The sequence below is a fragment of the Platalea leucorodia genome, assembly GCF_965183815.1.
Source record: "Platalea leucorodia genome assembly, chromosome: 11".
Lineage (NCBI taxonomy): Eukaryota > Metazoa > Chordata > Aves > Pelecaniformes > Threskiornithidae > Platalea > Platalea leucorodia.
In genome coordinates, this window is record NC_138833.1 from 18309290 (window position 1) to 18325485 (window position 16196).

General features: G+C 53.1%; 1 protein-coding gene across 1 annotated transcript in view; it reads right to left on the bottom strand.

Moving 5' to 3' along the window:
• Positions 1 to 3531: 3531 nt before the first annotated feature.
• Positions 3532 to 16196, bottom strand: part of PDGFRB (platelet derived growth factor receptor beta) — a 33742-nt gene continuing 21077 nt past the window's right edge. Inside the window, exons 14-23 of the mRNA XM_082323718.1 lie at positions 16055 to 16165; positions 15521 to 15674; positions 13952 to 14118; positions 13571 to 13689; positions 12232 to 12354; positions 10684 to 10795; positions 10297 to 10396; positions 10072 to 10177; positions 9337 to 9575; positions 3532 to 8829 (exon numbers count right to left, since the gene is read on the bottom strand). Of these exons, the coding sequence (XP_082179844.1) occupies positions 8679 to 8829; positions 9337 to 9575; positions 10072 to 10177; positions 10297 to 10396; positions 10684 to 10795; positions 12232 to 12354; positions 13571 to 13689; positions 13952 to 14118; positions 15521 to 15674; positions 16055 to 16165 (1382 nt within the window). The 3' untranslated portion in view covers positions 3532 to 8678. The remainder of the gene's footprint in view (positions 8830 to 9336; positions 9576 to 10071; positions 10178 to 10296; positions 10397 to 10683; positions 10796 to 12231; positions 12355 to 13570; positions 13690 to 13951; positions 14119 to 15520; positions 15675 to 16054; positions 16166 to 16196) is intronic.

Here is a 16196-nt window from a genome sequence, read left to right on the forward strand (position 1 = left end):
AGCCTGGCTGGGACCTGCCTTGATGGCAAGGGACTCAATTTTACCTCAGCAGGACAAGGTTTACCTCAGACCTGGTGAATCTTGCTTGCTTCAGGTCCTCAGGACCCACACAGGAACATGGCTGACTCCCTCACAAGAAGTCCACAAAGATATTCCAGCCTGAGGCAGCTCCCAGGTGGGAAAAGGCCTGTGAAGATGACAAATTATTTTGTTTTAACCAAAAGCATGATCCCTGGTGCAGAGTGGGGTCTTGTGGCTACAGAAGACCACCCCCAAGCCCCACTCCAGCACCATGCAGGGGCAGGGTTGAGCCCAGCCAGCTGTAGGCTTGCCTTCACCGCCCTCCCCAGCAGGGACACATGCGGGGGTCCAGCCTGCAGACCCTTCCCTGTCCCCAGCTGGGCTGGGGGACACAAGGAGGATCCCAGCTCTCCTCCTCTCCCAGTACCTCCAAGCCTGGAGCTCACAGCAACCCTGTCACCATCAGGCAGCCACAGAGCTCAAGCAGGGACCCTTCCTCCCCAGGAGCCCATCTCACCCAGTCATACTACCTTACTGGTGGTGAGGCTTTCTGAAGATGTTTTCTGATTTACAACCTGGCAGGCACCTGGGAGCAGTAATTAGGCACTTCATTAACCCTCCCCTGGACCACACCTCTTCCAAAATGAGGGGTGAGGGTAGGCTTAAAGCAAAAGAGTTCTCCCAGGGACACTCAAGTCAGCAAGATCTTAGCAGATCGAGCCAGACACAGGGTGCCCCCTGCTCTCTGCTCTTTCTCTGGATAACCTCACGCTGCAGCAGAAGTTCATGTCAGTTCACGGCAGCTCTGGGGTGGGAAGTTATGGCCACCACCTGACAGTGCTGGGAAGCACAGGGGAGGAAGGTCCTGCCTGGGGCAAGCCCAAGGGCTCTGCCTTCGCTGCACTCATTGTCAAGGAGGTGACAGGGACACTGGCTGCGAAACGTGGGTGGAAGGAGATGGGCTTTTCCAAAATGTCTGCACAGAGGTGGTTGTTGAATCTGCATTTGCAATGCAAAGATGCCAGGCAGAGGATTGCCCCTCATGCCTCCACAAACCGGAGGGGAATGGGCTTCTCCAAAGGGGGCAATTAGAGAGGTACCAGCAAGACAAGGTCTTGGGGCCAAGAGATGAGAGCATGGCTGACTGTGCTGGAGATGATTAAGAGTCATGGGAACGTGGAAAGAGCTTTTGGTTTTGGCCAGAAGGATAGCTGGAGAGCATGAGGGAGTCCAGAGAGGAGGAAAGGCAGCTTTTGGCCAGAGAAGATTTCCTCTCAGCAGTTTTTCCTGGCAGGATGTGGGGAAGAAGAACACGAAGTAGAGGCAGCATGCTGCGCTGGGGGACTCCTGCCCAGAGCTGGGGGACTGTCGAGCGGCTGGGCCGCAGGAGACATCTGCCTGATTATTCTTTCCTACTTTTGAGCCAAAGGGGCTTTTTAAAGGATGTTTGTTTCCCTCCTTCTTCTTTTTAATTTTTTTTTTTTTCCAGGAACAAATGCCAGCTCAGAGAGAACTGACTCACCAGTGTGAACAAGTATTAAACCAGATAGGTTTAATACAGAGAAGGGAAACAATCTCTCAGCCTCCCTTCTTCTCTTTGAGGAGGCCCTTTGCAGAGCATCTCTGATGGCACTGGTCCACAGGTGACAAGTCGCAGCCTGTACACACAGGTGCCCAAGCTGGGCTGGGCACACCTGGGGATGCTCGGTGGGACAAGCTGGGGTTCGTTCCTCATTGGTGGCCATCTCTTCCTGCCTGCAGGCTGCACCCCAAATCCTGTGGTTGCCAGCAGCAGCTCAGGCACAGGAGTGCTGCTGGGGCTCATGTGCCCAAGCAGCTCTGAGCAAGGGGCAGGGATGCTCTCAGAGGAGCTGCAGCCTTACTTTGAGTCACTTGAAGCCCAGGGATGTCTGTGGAGGCCCCGATGGCCAGGTGTGCTGGGAGATGGCATGAGACTTGCTCAGTGCCTTGCTGGCTGCAGGCTGGCTGTGGAGGGGAGAGTGGGAGGCTGCTGTGAGCCCTGGTTAGGAGCACTGGGAGCTCAGGCTTGTTTTCCAGGCGGGGAGTGGGGCCCTACAGCCCTACAGGACCCCTGCACTGAGTACAGCTGGCCATGGTGTCATGCCTGCCTGTACTGCTCTGCAGCAATCTGGGGACATGTGTGAAACACCCATGTCCCTGGTGAGCTGCTGGTACCCAAACAGCTAAAAACCCTGGTTGCAGCAGGCCAGGGTTTGTCTCTGCAGTCTGAGTTTCTCTGCTTCCCTGAGCTCTTCCATGAGGTGTCTGTCTCATCACTGGAAAGGAGACTTGTTTTGGGGTGGGGAAAATGCCCTGCTGGGAGGCTGGTAGTCCCCATGTCTGCCTACTCATTCCCAGCCCTGTGACCCCTCCTCGGTGCATCCTGACATGCAAAAGGCCTGCCAGGCAGGGATCGGGCAGTGGGAGCCAGCAGGGTTCAGGGCTGAGGTCTACCAATTCCCCCTCCCTGCTCCCCCCCAGGCCTTTGCTGCAGCCTCTCTGGAGACAAGGTGATTTTTTTCCATGCTGATTCAGCTCCTGGAGAAAAATGCCCTGTCTGCCTGTCGTGGCTGAGCCGTGCCAGGTGACTCAGAGCATATCTGGGGAGAATCAGCCTGAGCTGGTCAGGGAGCCTGCAAACCTCCTCTCTGGCAAACTGAGCAGACAGGAGCCCAGGACAGGCCGTGCTGGAGAGGGGAGCCTTCCTGGGGCTTGGACCTGTCTCCTGCTGCAGCTGGTGCCTTGGGCTTTTCGGTACATGAAGGGTTTCCAGGAGATGAGGGAGGCATGACTGCTGCCGGGGGGACTTGCACCAGGGCTGCATCATGCAGCCTGAAAACAGGGTCAACATCGATATATTTGAACCTCAGTTCAAAACCCACTGTTAGCAGCAACCCCGGGCTTTCCAAGCATGTGGCTCAGAGCTGGCTGCAAACAGCTCCGCTCAGCAGCCTGGGGTCATTTTTGAGAGGAGCAGTTTCATTGGAGCCAGAGAGAGGAGAAAACTTTGGGCTGGACTCAGGAGGTGCCTGTCTCCCATGGGGCTGGGGAACCCCAGCACTTCTGGAGAGGTGACTGACTGGGAGACCTCTGGCACTGGGGATACACAGGGGAACTGTTGCCCGTCTCCTTCCCTCTACCCACCTCCTCCCAGTGCAACACGACCCAGAGGCTGGCCAGTTACCAGAGAGATGGGGCAGATCCTGCCCTGTTCGCAGCCCCTTTTCCTTACCATGTCTCTGGGCTCAGCTGTTGCCTTGCCGTGCTTCTCTCTGCCTGGCTCCCAGCTTGGCTTTCGCTAAGTGTTGGAGTCATGCACAGCGTATTAAGATGCTTAGCCTTCACCCACCACATGGTTAAGCTGTATTCCCAGCCCCATCTGAGTGTGAAAAGGTGGCAGCAACCAAAACCAGGCAAATAAAAGAAGAGGTGGAACTTTGCAAAAAGAAAACCACTTTTATTTTTAAACTCTTTCTTTAAAAACGTATTTGTAAAAGTTTACAGCATAAAAATAATATCTCATGGCTATAGATGTGACATAGTACAAATCCTACAATACATCTGTAAACCTAGGAAAATGTTAACTCTTTGGTACCTTAGTTCCGAACTCTGTTTTTTCCTTTGCCCTCGGGATGGTTTCTGACAGACAGCGTGGAGGCAGGTGCTGCTTCTGTTCAGAGATGCTGCAGAGTAACAGCGTGATGCCAGCACAGCAGGAGGGGCACGCTTTGGGCAAGCCTTGCAGTTATGGTGCAATCCATGAAGGAGGACAGGACAAGAACAATGGGACGCTGCAGGCCTCCCAGCACGAGTTGGCTTCCCTGCCTCCTCCCACCCCTGCAAGAGTCATCTCTCCAAAGTGCCGCTGGAGCTAAACTGGAGCAGTTCCCTTGCCTTTGCCAAAGCCAACTGGATCCATCTTGGCATGTCCCAGAGACTTCAGCCCTCCAGGTGAAACGTAGGAATTATGCTGGGAGCCCAGCAACCTGTGTGCTGACCCATGAAATCTGATTTTTGAACAATGCCTGGCCTTCCCTGGGCAAGTCCCTCAGAGAACATTGTACCTCCACCATTACATTCATCCCTGGCTGCTCAGCATCCAGGCTGGGCTGGGGTCTGCTGCAAAAAGGACCTGTGCATGGCCCAGGAGCTGCCTGGTGCCCAGTGAGGACCTGCAGCTGCCCTGGCTGCTCTCTGCCTGCGCAACCACCTGGGGCAAAGGCTGCCAAGAGGCTGCCGAGGGCTGCCAAAGGGCAACCTTCGTGTTCTCCAAGCAGGAGCTCCCTGGGGCTGGCTTGGCAGCCCGCTGCTCTCCTGTCCATGTGGGACATCCTGTGGTTTGCACTGTGAACTGGCCAAACTGGTCCTGGGATCTGAGCTAAGCACTGAGCCTGGCCAGAGCCCTGCCTCGCGCCTATGCGTTGGAGCATGGGGTTTGCCTCCTTAGTGCATTAGCTGACATCTCATTTTAGAAAAAGCCCCCAAAAGGAGACATCTGTGAAATCCCCTTCTCCAGATCTGCCCAGCTTTACACAGGCCCAGCTTCCCCACAGCCAAAACCTAACCCACTGCCCAGTACCTTGTATTTGTGGTGCTGTCTCTCCCCCAACCCAGAGCCCTGACTGGGAAGAAGGGGAAGAGCCATTTCTCGCTTATGGCTGGCTTCCTCCTGGCTGCACATCTGCACTGCACTTCTGCCTCCCATCCCCATGGGACTCTGCCACAGTCCCCTCGGCAGGTGAACAGAGACAATTTAGTTACAAGTAAAGTCCGCTGTGCTCTAGATTTCTTAACACGACACAAACAAACACTAAACGTGACACTCTTGCTTAAAAAAATAATAACACGCTCAAACCGAGAAGGACAAAAGGATTAAAACTTGCGCACACATCAGTCTGAGAAGCATCTTAAATGTGGAAAGAGACACCACAGTGTCGCATTAGTTTCTGGGATACACCTAGGTATGTATGAAATAGTGACTGGCAGTAGGCTTATGCATATACTGGTGCTGATAACGATGTAACAGCTGTAGAGTAAAATATAATCTACAAATAAAAGATATTGCACTAGAGATGGGCCCAAGCTGTTGCATCTTTTTGGGGGGCTCAGTCTGGGTCCACCTCTAAACACAAAAACACACCCAAACAGAAATACCGATTGTCGAAACTAAAAACCTGGAGGGACTGGTTCCCTTCAGAGTCTCACCGGAGAAATTATGGCTACAGAACTGATGGGCCCAGAACAGCCGACCGTTTCTCCTGGCCCTCACCGCCAGGCCATGCAGGGACTGGAATGTCGGCAACAGAGAGAGAGGGAGCAGGGGGCTGGAGCTGGTTCCCCAAGCGGAGAGAGCTTGTCTGGGGGGCTGCTGTAAGCCTCAGCCCTGCCAAGCCCTCTCTTTGAGGAGAGTTGCAGGGATGCTTAGCAAAACATGTTGGCTTTACCCAGCTGCCAGCCTGTCCCTGGCTGAGAAGACCTGCTCACTGCAGCGGGTGTGCATGCCCTCGCTAAGTGGTGATAGGAATAGTTGAGTAAGGACAAGAAAGTACCACAAAGTGCAAGACTCGGCCCTTGCAATCACAGGGCCAAAGGCAAATATTTGGTCATATCTCTCTGGAGTGGAGAATGGTACCATTTTACCAAGAGTCTGGTGTACCTATTTAAGAAGGAAGAGGGAGGTGGGGTTAGCACCCTGTCAGCAGCCAGAACAGGTTTTGATGCAAAGAATAATTGCCATAAATCTACAAATGGGACAAAATGCAACAGGCATCCAAATGTAGCTAATGCCCAGCTAATAGGACAGGATACCTGAGTTCCCCCAGCAGGGAGAAGAAATAGATCTCCTCTTTCAGGACCATGGAAACTATTTGATAGTGGGAAATTAGTAATTTAATTAGTAATTCATCTGGACAAGATGGAGTTTAGCACAGGATTTGTGAAGTAAATAAGCAAATGGCCAAAGGGAGGGCGAGAAGGGGTTAACTGATGGGGAAATCTTTGGGCTGGACGGAGGTAGTAGAAGTAGCTCTCCAGAGTTGCTCTTGGTGCTAGAAGTATTTAATATTTTTATTAGTCAGTCCAGCCCAAAAATAATGGTTTGTTAACAAAATGTGATGATGACCCAATGTCTGGAACAGCGGGGAGTATCTTGCTTAGAAGTGCTGGAAGAGTAGAAAGACGAAGATGCTTAGATTGGTCAGAGGATGACTCCAAACTACCAGTATGTTGTGGCTGGGAGAAGGCCAACATTATCCAAAGCTACACCAGGCAAGTCAAATCCAGTACAGACCAGAACTATTAATGCCCTATGCAAGGTCTAGATTTGACCTCACCTGGAGTACTGGATACTTCTGGTCACCTTTGGTAGAGAAGGGCAAATTAAAAATGGAGCTGGTGCAGACAGGGGCTATTAGGATGACCTGATGGGCCATCCTATGGGCTCAAGTGGCAGTGACATGCATCCTACCAAGCACCTTATGTGTTAGAACAATAAAGTGGTCTGATCCCAAGGATCTCATGAGTTACTGCTTCTCCGTGGTTAGGATCATTTCATGAACTGTGGCCACAGAAGATGGCTCCTTCATTACAAGCAGGAGGAACAGAGCATGGAAAAACAGTTGTCATTCACAGTGCGTTTCCTACGGATGGTGGGGAATCTGACCACACGGGCTGAAAATATACTCCACCGGCTGCCAATAAAAGTGCTGTTTCTTATGTTCACATTTTACCAAGGACATCAGCCCACAAAACATCTTCTCCTCTCTTAGCTGCAAAATGGCAGCATTGCAATGACAGACAACTTAAAACAGAAGTTGTTTTGCTGGGGATTTCTGGCAGAAGTTTCATATTTAAAAAAAAATAATAATTCTCAGTGGCCCTGAGGTGGCAGAAGCCCAGCAAGATGCTGAGTGAATTTCTGAATTTGTAAACCTGCCTGTGCAATTTTTGTAGGATGCACAGAGAGATGTGCATGACTAGGGCAATGAAGGGGTTAATGGGAGTGGGGGGCATGCAGCGAACAGAGCTCTGTGCAAGGCAAAACTTCTTTCAGAAAAAAACCCTGCTGGTTTCTATGGTGTCAGAGCTGCAGTTTTGGGGGTCTAGCTTTCATCTCTGCAGAGGTGGGGTTCACCACTGAGTTCAAAAGCCTGGCGTTCCTCCCGCTTTGAGTCTCCTCATTCAAGTGGCAGCTGAGAGCACAAGAAGTCCCAGGCCTGCCTGTGAGAAGCAAGGAAGGAGGCGAGAAGCAGGAGGAAGGTCTCTCCCCTTTTGTTCTTCAAAACACTTGCCAAGAGAGAGGAATCCTCCCCGATTCCTCTTGCTCTGCTTGGTTCCCCATGACACTTCATCCACAGCCCGGCAGGCTGTGAGTGGCTGTGCCTGGCCCCTAGAAAGTGGCAGGGTGTGAGATACAGCTCGGCTGTGACCAAAGAGCTTCCCAGCCTCTCTCCCTCTCTCTCTCTTTTGAGATGTCCCTGGGTTGGTGTTCTGGCATCCTTATTGCTCCCCATAGTCTTGCTATGACTCAGGAGGGACCGGTGAGACCTCCCATCCTGAGAAAGGGTGTTCGGGTGAACAGGGAGCCTTTGCTTCCCGAAGATAAGGCACAAAGATTTTACAGCTGGCAGGGTTATATGATTTCCCAGCAGATGAGCTGGGCTTAGTGGCAGTAGATTAATGAATAGCCATATTGCTTCTTATACTGGCCCTGGCTAGTGGATTAATATATTTGTTCCCTTTAAATCTTCAGTGGAGAATAATTAGCTTAGTGTCCACACAGACGACATGAACAACACTGGACTGCCCTCTTTGCTACTACAACAGAGTTATTGTGAGAGCATTTTGAGTTCCTGGCATGCCCTCAGGGCTCCTGGTGCCATGCTGGGCACGAAAGCGTTCAGGGTGTGACAGCCCCTCTAGGTGGGTGCAGAGCTGTGCCCCAGAGCCATGGGTACCTGTAGTGCTTGTGATGCTCTATCCACCGTAGAAAAGCTGTCCAGAAAGGAAAACAGTGATTCAGTATCTCTGAGACGCTGGCTGGTCTCTCTAGGACTTGGCTGTGCTTGGAGGAGAATCTACCCAATGTACTCTTGATCTCCAGCAGCTGAAGGTTGGTGCTGTAGGTTCTCTACACCCCAGCAATGGGCTCCAAGCAAATCATCTGTCCCGGTGGCATTTCACAGAACCACGGTGTGGCTGGTGCTGAGACCATCAGAGAAGTGCTGGTGCAGAGGAGATGAAACTCATTGCCACGGAGGGGGAAGAGGCTGGAGTATCATCTTAGCAATGCAGAAAGTGGCGCCTCTTGTGGAGATCCAACCCACGTCTTCCACTTGAAAAGAAGATGTTGGTCTGTGAGATGTCTCCCTCCTGCAGTGGTTTGATCACCAAGGAGGATGTGGCAGTGATCTGGAAGGTTGCTGGCACTGAGCCACCTCTTTGTAAGGGGGAAGGGGATGGCAATGGGGAAAAGTCTTTCATTCCCCACCCAATGCCGGGACATGCGAGGGAAGGAGGAATGCTGGGACAGGTGGGAATGTCCAGATGTACAAGCACAAAGCATGGCTCTCTGCGATGTCTGGTCAGCCCCTCAGCTGGTCGTGCCGTGGGGAGATGCAGAGTCAGCCCAGCTCTGACTACAGGAAACTCTCCTCCACCTCTTGGTGCCCTGTGGTCGGCTCCTGGCAGCCTGGCTGTGGGTCAGATTCCTGCTCCTCCTCCTGCCGGAGGCCCAGAGGGCTGTCACAGGATATTGTAGATGATGTGTTGGCCTCGTTCAGCGTAGAGCTGAAGGGAGACAAGGAGGAGAGAGAAATGAGCGCCTTGTCCCAAGTCTCACGGTGAGAGAGGATTCCCAATGGCTGAGAAACATGTCAATCTCCTGGCAGCCCCAGTCTATCTGAGTAGCTTTCCACAAGGGGACAGACAATATCACCCGGGTCTATTCAGCCTTCAAACACAACATACAGCCAGCTGGGCTCTGCAGACTGTGCGCCCCAGCGTGACCTACTCCTTGTAAGTGGGGTCTCTTGTCCCCAGCTGTGCCAGCTGATGTACGGGGACGTGACATGACACCCTATCTTAGCTCACATCCCAGCTCCTCTGGTTCATCTTCATCCCTGCAGGCTCACGCAAGGTCGCAACACCTCAGATGGGGATGACACCGCCCTTCTCTCCTGGTAAACCCACCCTTGGTCTGTCCCATAGCAGAGCACCCCCGTTTCTTCTTGAGGCCCCCATTTTCAGATTTGGAAAGTCAGAGGAAGGGACGATATTCAGAAACAGTGTTTTTACCTGGCCCGGCTGATGGAGGCCTCCTGAGGCAGATCACAGATCGCCTCGGGTTTGGGATCAGGAAGAGGGATGATATAGTCATTCTCGCCCCCGTTCTGGTGCACGGCTGTGTAGAGGATGCTGCTGGTGGGGGAGCTGGGAGTGAGCCTGGTGTTGTTCAGCCCAGGGATTGTGGGTCTTGTGCGGACAACAGCAGGGTGGTCACTCTTCATGAACTCTTCATCCACCTGCTGGTACCTCTGCTCTCACAGGGCAGGTTACCAAAGAAATGGGAAGGTCTTGTGAGTGGAGAAAATGCACTTGTATTTGCTTTCCCTGTCTGCTAGGCTTTTTCTAGAGGGGCTGGCATCCTCTAGCTGGGTTCAGCTACCCTGAGTCCACCAAAGACAGGTCATGAACCTTTCCTAAGGGAGAGATCAGGGGCACAACTCCACAGCTCTGAAATACCAAACAGTTGGAGGCAGGTTTTTTGATCTCCTGCCAGTTCTGATTTCCGCAGTTGCTGAGATACCAGACTGTCTGGCAATGCCAGTTGTCTCAGCAATGTCCCCAGGATGCCCAAACCACCTTCATTGGCTGTTCAAACTGATGCAGCCTTAGTCACAGGAAAATCTTCTGGCACAGCAGCATAAACACTGGTTGCCAAACCCTGATCGAGAGCCCTAACCAAGGCAGCATCCTCCACAGAGCACTGACCCTCTTCTGTCCCTCCAGCACAGGGTCCTTTGAACATACCTTTCTGTAGCAATCCACCAAGAGGTTTCCCATAAGCACCACCAGCTGTGAGAAGGATGGTCTGATCTCAAACTTCTCCTCCCAGCACTTCTGCATGATATCATAGCTAACAAGAGGGAGAAGAGAGCTCTCTGGTGAGTTAGTGGGTGGGGAGAACAGAGGCAGAAATGCTTCCGTAGTTTGTGTAGGGCAGGCCCAGGGCTAATTCGTATGGGCAGCACTTACATTTCATCAGAGGCGTGGGTGGGTTTGGACATCCGATAGCCACGTTTGATGGCATTGTAGAACTGTTCGTTCATAGGCAGTTCAGGGTATGGAGTCCCCCCTGGGTGTAAAGGGAGAGCAGGGAATCAGGCTGGTGGATTGCCTGCCACCCCCATGCCAACATGCATTTCACACCAAGGTTTCCTTTTTTCTTTACCTTTCCTGTTTCATTTCACTTCCAAATGGCAACGTCAGCGTGGGAAAGAAGGAGAAAGGGAATGAAGCACTAATCTGACTGGTAAGGTTGGGACTTGGGGATTAGAAATGGATTTCTATTGTCTCTGGGAAGGGATCCTGCTACCATGCTATCAGACCTACAGACACCACCATGATCTCCAGGGCACTTACCTAGAGTGAATATCTCCCAGAGGAGAATCCCGAAGGACCACACATCGCTCAGGGTGGTGTAGAGGTTGTTGAAGATGCTCTCTGGAGCCATCCACTTAAGGGGCAAGAAGGTCTACGGGGAAAAAAATGGAACAAGAAGAGAGTCAGCTGCATGTACAACACTCATTTCAACAAATGAGAGCCTGACACCCAATTTACAAGCAGAGAAGACCCTTCAGAGCTGCCTATCAGCCCAGCTCATCTGTTGATGTCTGCTGTCAGCCACTTCTTGGAGGGACCAGTTTACTCTTCCCTTGTGAAAGATGAACCCAGCAGGCAGGAGGAAAGAGTGGGTGGGCTACATCCGTTTCCACCAGTCTACCATGATGAGCTGTCATGGTGTGTGTTCTCTGTTCCCTAGTTCTTGGGAAGTCCACTGACTTGCACAACATGACCACAGCACTCCTGAAGGGAGTCCAGGCCTATCTGGACTTTGGAAACCTGAGACCAGGCTGGAGAGGGCCATGGGATGACCAGAAAAGAGCTGAAGGACACATCCAGCTTTTTCCTGCCCTTACTCACTCAGAGAGATACACGAAAAGGAGCCTCACTTGACCAGCTTGTATGCAGCACTGGCTGTGCTGTTCCTGGGATTTGCTTGCACAATGAATACCAAAATAATCTCCAGGAAGGATTGCAAAGGGGCCCAGTTTCATTTCCCGTTTTGGAAGGAAAAGCAGCTATGCCAAGGCTGGACTGGAAAACCCCAGCCCCTCTGCAGGAGGGTCTCCCTGCCCAGGCACTGAGTACCTGTCTGCCATCCCATCCAAATGGGAGAAAGCACAAGAGAAGTTAAGTAGTTCATGAAGATATAGATTGGGGTATAAAGATTGGGGTTTGAGGGGCCTGGCTCCACCCTCAGCTACCCCAGCCTCAGTTTCTCTGGGAATTACATGGCCTGCTTTGCTTGGGGTTGCACGTTCCCAAACGCCCCAGGGCTGGAGTGGCCATGCTGTTGTTGAAGTCACAGGGGAGGTTCTGGGGAAGCTCAATGACAGCTTCATCCTCTCCTGCCTCGAAAGATTGGAGATGTCTTTCTGGAAAGTAGCTGCTTGCAGGAAAACACTTCCTCTTACCCTGTGGTCTAGTGGTTAGAGCAGAAGTCTGTGAACCTCTTCCCAGAGCGTCCATTGACTCACTGCGGCACTGTCAAGCTGCCTAACCTTGCACTCCTCCTGCCTGCAGCTCAGACCGGACAGCACCATGCAGGGAAGGGATGCAGCACTGCTGCCAGTGATGGGCTGTACAGGGGACAATCCTTAGTTTTGCTGCTGCTGCCCATGTTCTTCTGTAAGAGCCTAGAGATATGGGTGTGCAATTCTGCTACTCCACAGCATGCAGAGCACATCAGGTGCAGGATGGTTGGCCATTGACACCATCTCCTGGCAGTCCTGCCCTGTCACCACCCCGGGGCACAATGATGGACAGACGACTCTCAGGGGGAGCATGTAGGGGACGCCAGGCCCAGACCCCCAGGAAGAAAGGGCTTGCATGGCTCCTGGTACTCACGCTGCCTTTGGAGATATAGTTGGAATCCCGCATGATGTCTCTTGCCAGGCCAAAGTCACAGATCTTCACCAGCTTCCCCTCGCAGATGAGGACGTTCCTGGCAGCCAGGTCACGATGCACACACTATAGGGGGGAGGCAGGGCACTGTCACTGCGAGGGGCCCCCAGACAGCCTGAGGAAGCAGCCCAGCTCCAGCACTAGCCCGTTTCTGGGGCTGCAGGGACAGGAGTCACCTCACATCATTTGAGGCATCTCCTCCACCTCTAGGGACAACCATGGCTCAAAGCCACTAGCAGAGCTACCACATTTTTGCTGCTTGCCTGGACTGCTACCCCCGTGACAGCAGCAGGCATACAAACCTGGCAAGGGCAATTTGAACAACCCAGCAGAGAGGGGATTGCCAGGGCCTGGCCAAGAAAGAGGGCTGGTAGGCTGGCAAGGAGGGGATGTCTCCATCTCTGCTTGGACAATCCAACCCAGCAGTCTGAAGACATCAGAGTTACACCAGCCTAGCTTGTGCCTCCTCGTTTGCCAGCATGTTGGATATTTTCCATATGAACAGTCCCGAGGTTTGCTCAAGACCCTGCCATACTAGCGAGCATGTTGGTATTACACCACTGTAAAGCATGACTGTGGGAAGCTGTGGGAAGCTGGGAGCTCCTCTTCTGTGCTCCATGGGGGAGCACTGACCATGCACTTTTGGGGATCAGACTGGCTGGCTGGAGGCAGAGAGCCAGGAATTTCTCTCCACACGTCATTGATGCTATCCCTACCCCTTTTCTGAACCCTGCCCTGTGTGATATTTCCCACGGTCCAACTATGTTACTGCCTGCCCTGGGCTAAGCCAGACCTTAGGAAATCGCAGAGCCTAGTCCTCTGTGGTGGCTTAATTTCCACTAAACAAGCACTTCTGATGAGGCCTGGGGGGCTCAGAGCATGTGGTGCAATAAGGGTGTCTGTGGAGAGTAGTAACTGCTGCAGGGTGCCTTGTGCTTTAGCACAGGGAGGTTATCACTGTTTGGTCATCCTGGTAAACAGGGATGATACAACACCACAGCTGTGCTGCACATGGCTTGGGAGGAGCTCAGAGTCAGGGAATCTGAGGTCTGAAGCTCAATCTGAGCCAGTGTTAGCTGTCACGTGCAAATGTAGTCATGCTGATCCCCAGGGCTGTGTTTCCAAAGAGAAGTGGTCAGCAGCTCTTCAATTGCACAGCCACTTCTCCCACGAGGAGGTTGGCATGGACAGAGGGACAGTGAGCAGAAGCTGACCACAGGACACGGCAGAGCGTTGTTGGCCTCCACCGCGGCAGGCACCACGGACCAGCCGGCATACGTACGTTTTTGGAAGCCAGGAACTCCATTCCATTGGCCACCTGGAAACTGAAGCCCACTAAGTCCATGTAGCTGAGGAGCGGAGACTCGTTTATCAGCGTCACCCGGTCTGTTCTTTCAGGAGCTGGAGAGCAAGCAGAGATGGGTGTTGGCGTTACTCAGCACACTCGTGGGCTGCCCGCCAGTGGAAAGACCCACTGGGGATTGCTCTGCCTCCAGCAACGAAGGGACAGAGCCAGGAGCTCCCATCACGAGGGCATCTGCCACCACTGCTGGACTCGTCCCAAAGGTGACCTTTGCAATACGGACCATCCATCTCTGCAAGCAAAGGCATTCAGCGCCCAAAGTGCAAGCATCTCTCCCTCCTACTGTGGCTGAGCTGTTACCTGACGGGGAATAGCTGTCCAGCTCGTACGGGGTGCCGTAGTTAGATGACTCGATGTCAGCATACTTGACTTCACCCTTCATGTCGGACATGGGCACATAATCCAGGGAGTCGTCCTTGCTCATGTCCATGTAGCCCCCGTCGCTCTCCACAGACAAGGAGAGGTGACTGTGGGGGGAAGTAAAGAGGCTGTTCAGATCCAGAGGAGAGGAGGAGATGCAGGGGATGGGAGCAATGATTTGTGGGACTGCAATTCCTGAATCCTCAGCCCCAGCACTGAAATGTCCCACATAGCAGGGAAAGAAGCCCTGCATTATGCATGCAGAGAAGTGCAAATGGCGCTGGAGACCTCCTTCCACCACCTAACAGCTGTGGTGTCCTCAGCACTAGCTTTAAACAGCTCTGCCATATTCCCCAGCGGGTCTCCAGGTGTCCTTGCCCACAGGCTGCAGCTTCTCATGCTCACCTTGCCTGGCAGAGCACAGGCTTGGCTCAGCACACGAGCTCAGCACTGAGGAGGGCAGGAAGGGGAGCCAGGGCCATGCAGCTCCACAGGCACCCACAGGGCAGGAGGGCAGGAGACCCAAGCCAGAGCGGGCAGGCGAAACCCTCCACCTTGGCTGTGCACATTGCCAGGCTGGCCAGGACTGGCCTAGAGAGGGCTGAACTGAGCAGGCAGGACACAAACCTCTGTCCAGAGTTAAACCTTTCCAGTTTGGATCAGCAAACATCTGCACCCTTGAGCACCTCTCCCTTCAGTGAGTAACAACTGCATCTGGGAAGCAGCATCTTGAGGCCTTCCACATGATGGTGCTGGGCAAGGGAAACCTGCTGCATGGCCAGAGCTGTGGGGCACATCCCCATGGGCATGGGATGCTGTGCTCAGTGCTTGGGAAGATCTCAGCTGCCTTCAAGCAGAAAGCACAGGGGGCAGCTGTGCCGATGTCCTAACACTGCTCTATTTTACTATTGTTTTGGCGTGCTGGAAGGAAATGCTGCTTTCTAACTTCCCATGGGACTGTTTCTGTGCGCTGATCTGCCTGCATCCCTTACAGCTGGCAACTGGATGAAGGACCATTTCCCTTTCCTTGTAGCACCTCTTGTGCAACTGCACTTCTTCTAGCACTTCTCCCTCAGGCTCGGTAGCTATGTGACCTGCCCTGAAAATGCAGAGCTGAGGTCTCCAAGGGTTAAGACATGCTGGGAAACTCTTCGTCTCTGTACTAGAAGTGTAGCTGTGGTTATGCCAGTAAAGTTAACGATGCCAGGGAATATTCCCAACTGGCATGGAGCAGCCGGCATGTGTGCTAGCAAACTGAGCCTCCAGGACACTCAGATTGCCTCTGCCAACTCCCTGTCTGCCAGGAGCTGTTTGGAGGTGGCTGGTTGGCACATGGGCCAGTCTCACAAGGTAAGAGAGTGGCCAACTGTGTCCCAGTGCTGGGCCAGCATTTATTTTACTGGTCTGGAGGAAATGTAGGTATCCTCCTGGCAGTACCAGCCTCCCTCATTGATGGGGGCTAGGATGGGGTAGGCATCAGGGAGGAGGAGAGTGCTGCTTTCCAGGTACCTCTGCACGTGGTCCTCCTTGACGGTGTTCCCGTACACCTCTGCCTCTCGCCGTGCTTTCTCTCCGTAGGACTGCAGGAAGGTGTGCTTGTTGCGGTGCAGGTAGTCCACCAGGTCCCCATAGCGGCAGTACTCAGTGATGATATAGATGGGCCCTGGTGAGAGAGAGCACCCATGTCAGCCCTGCCTCGGCCCCGCTTGCTCCCCGGGGCAGCAAATTTCATCCCACAGGGACATTACCAGATTGCAGGATGTCTAGGCAGGGCCAGGGGGGAAAGCCATCTTTCTGGTATCAAGTGTTTTTGGAATTTGAAATTTGTGTTTGGGGAGGGAGGTGGGGGTTAACAGAAACACGCCTTCTCAGTTTCAATCAGGTCAGAAAGAAAGGCCTTCAGAGCCCCACAAGGCTTTTCTAGGGGAAGGGTGAATCATTCTGAACCAGAAAACGGCAATTATTCTCTTTGAGGACAGTTCTCCTCCTCAGCACAGCCCAGGGCAGCAGGGAGAGGAGACAAGGCACCCAGGGCTCAGCTACCTCCTTTGGTGCAGGCCCCCAGCAAGTTGACGATGTTGAGGTGAGGTCCCAAGTGGCTCATGATCTTCAGCTCGGACATGAGGGCTTGCTTCTCGCTGCTCCGGGCAGTGGCTGTTGGGGAGAGCTGGTGTGAGTGGCAGGG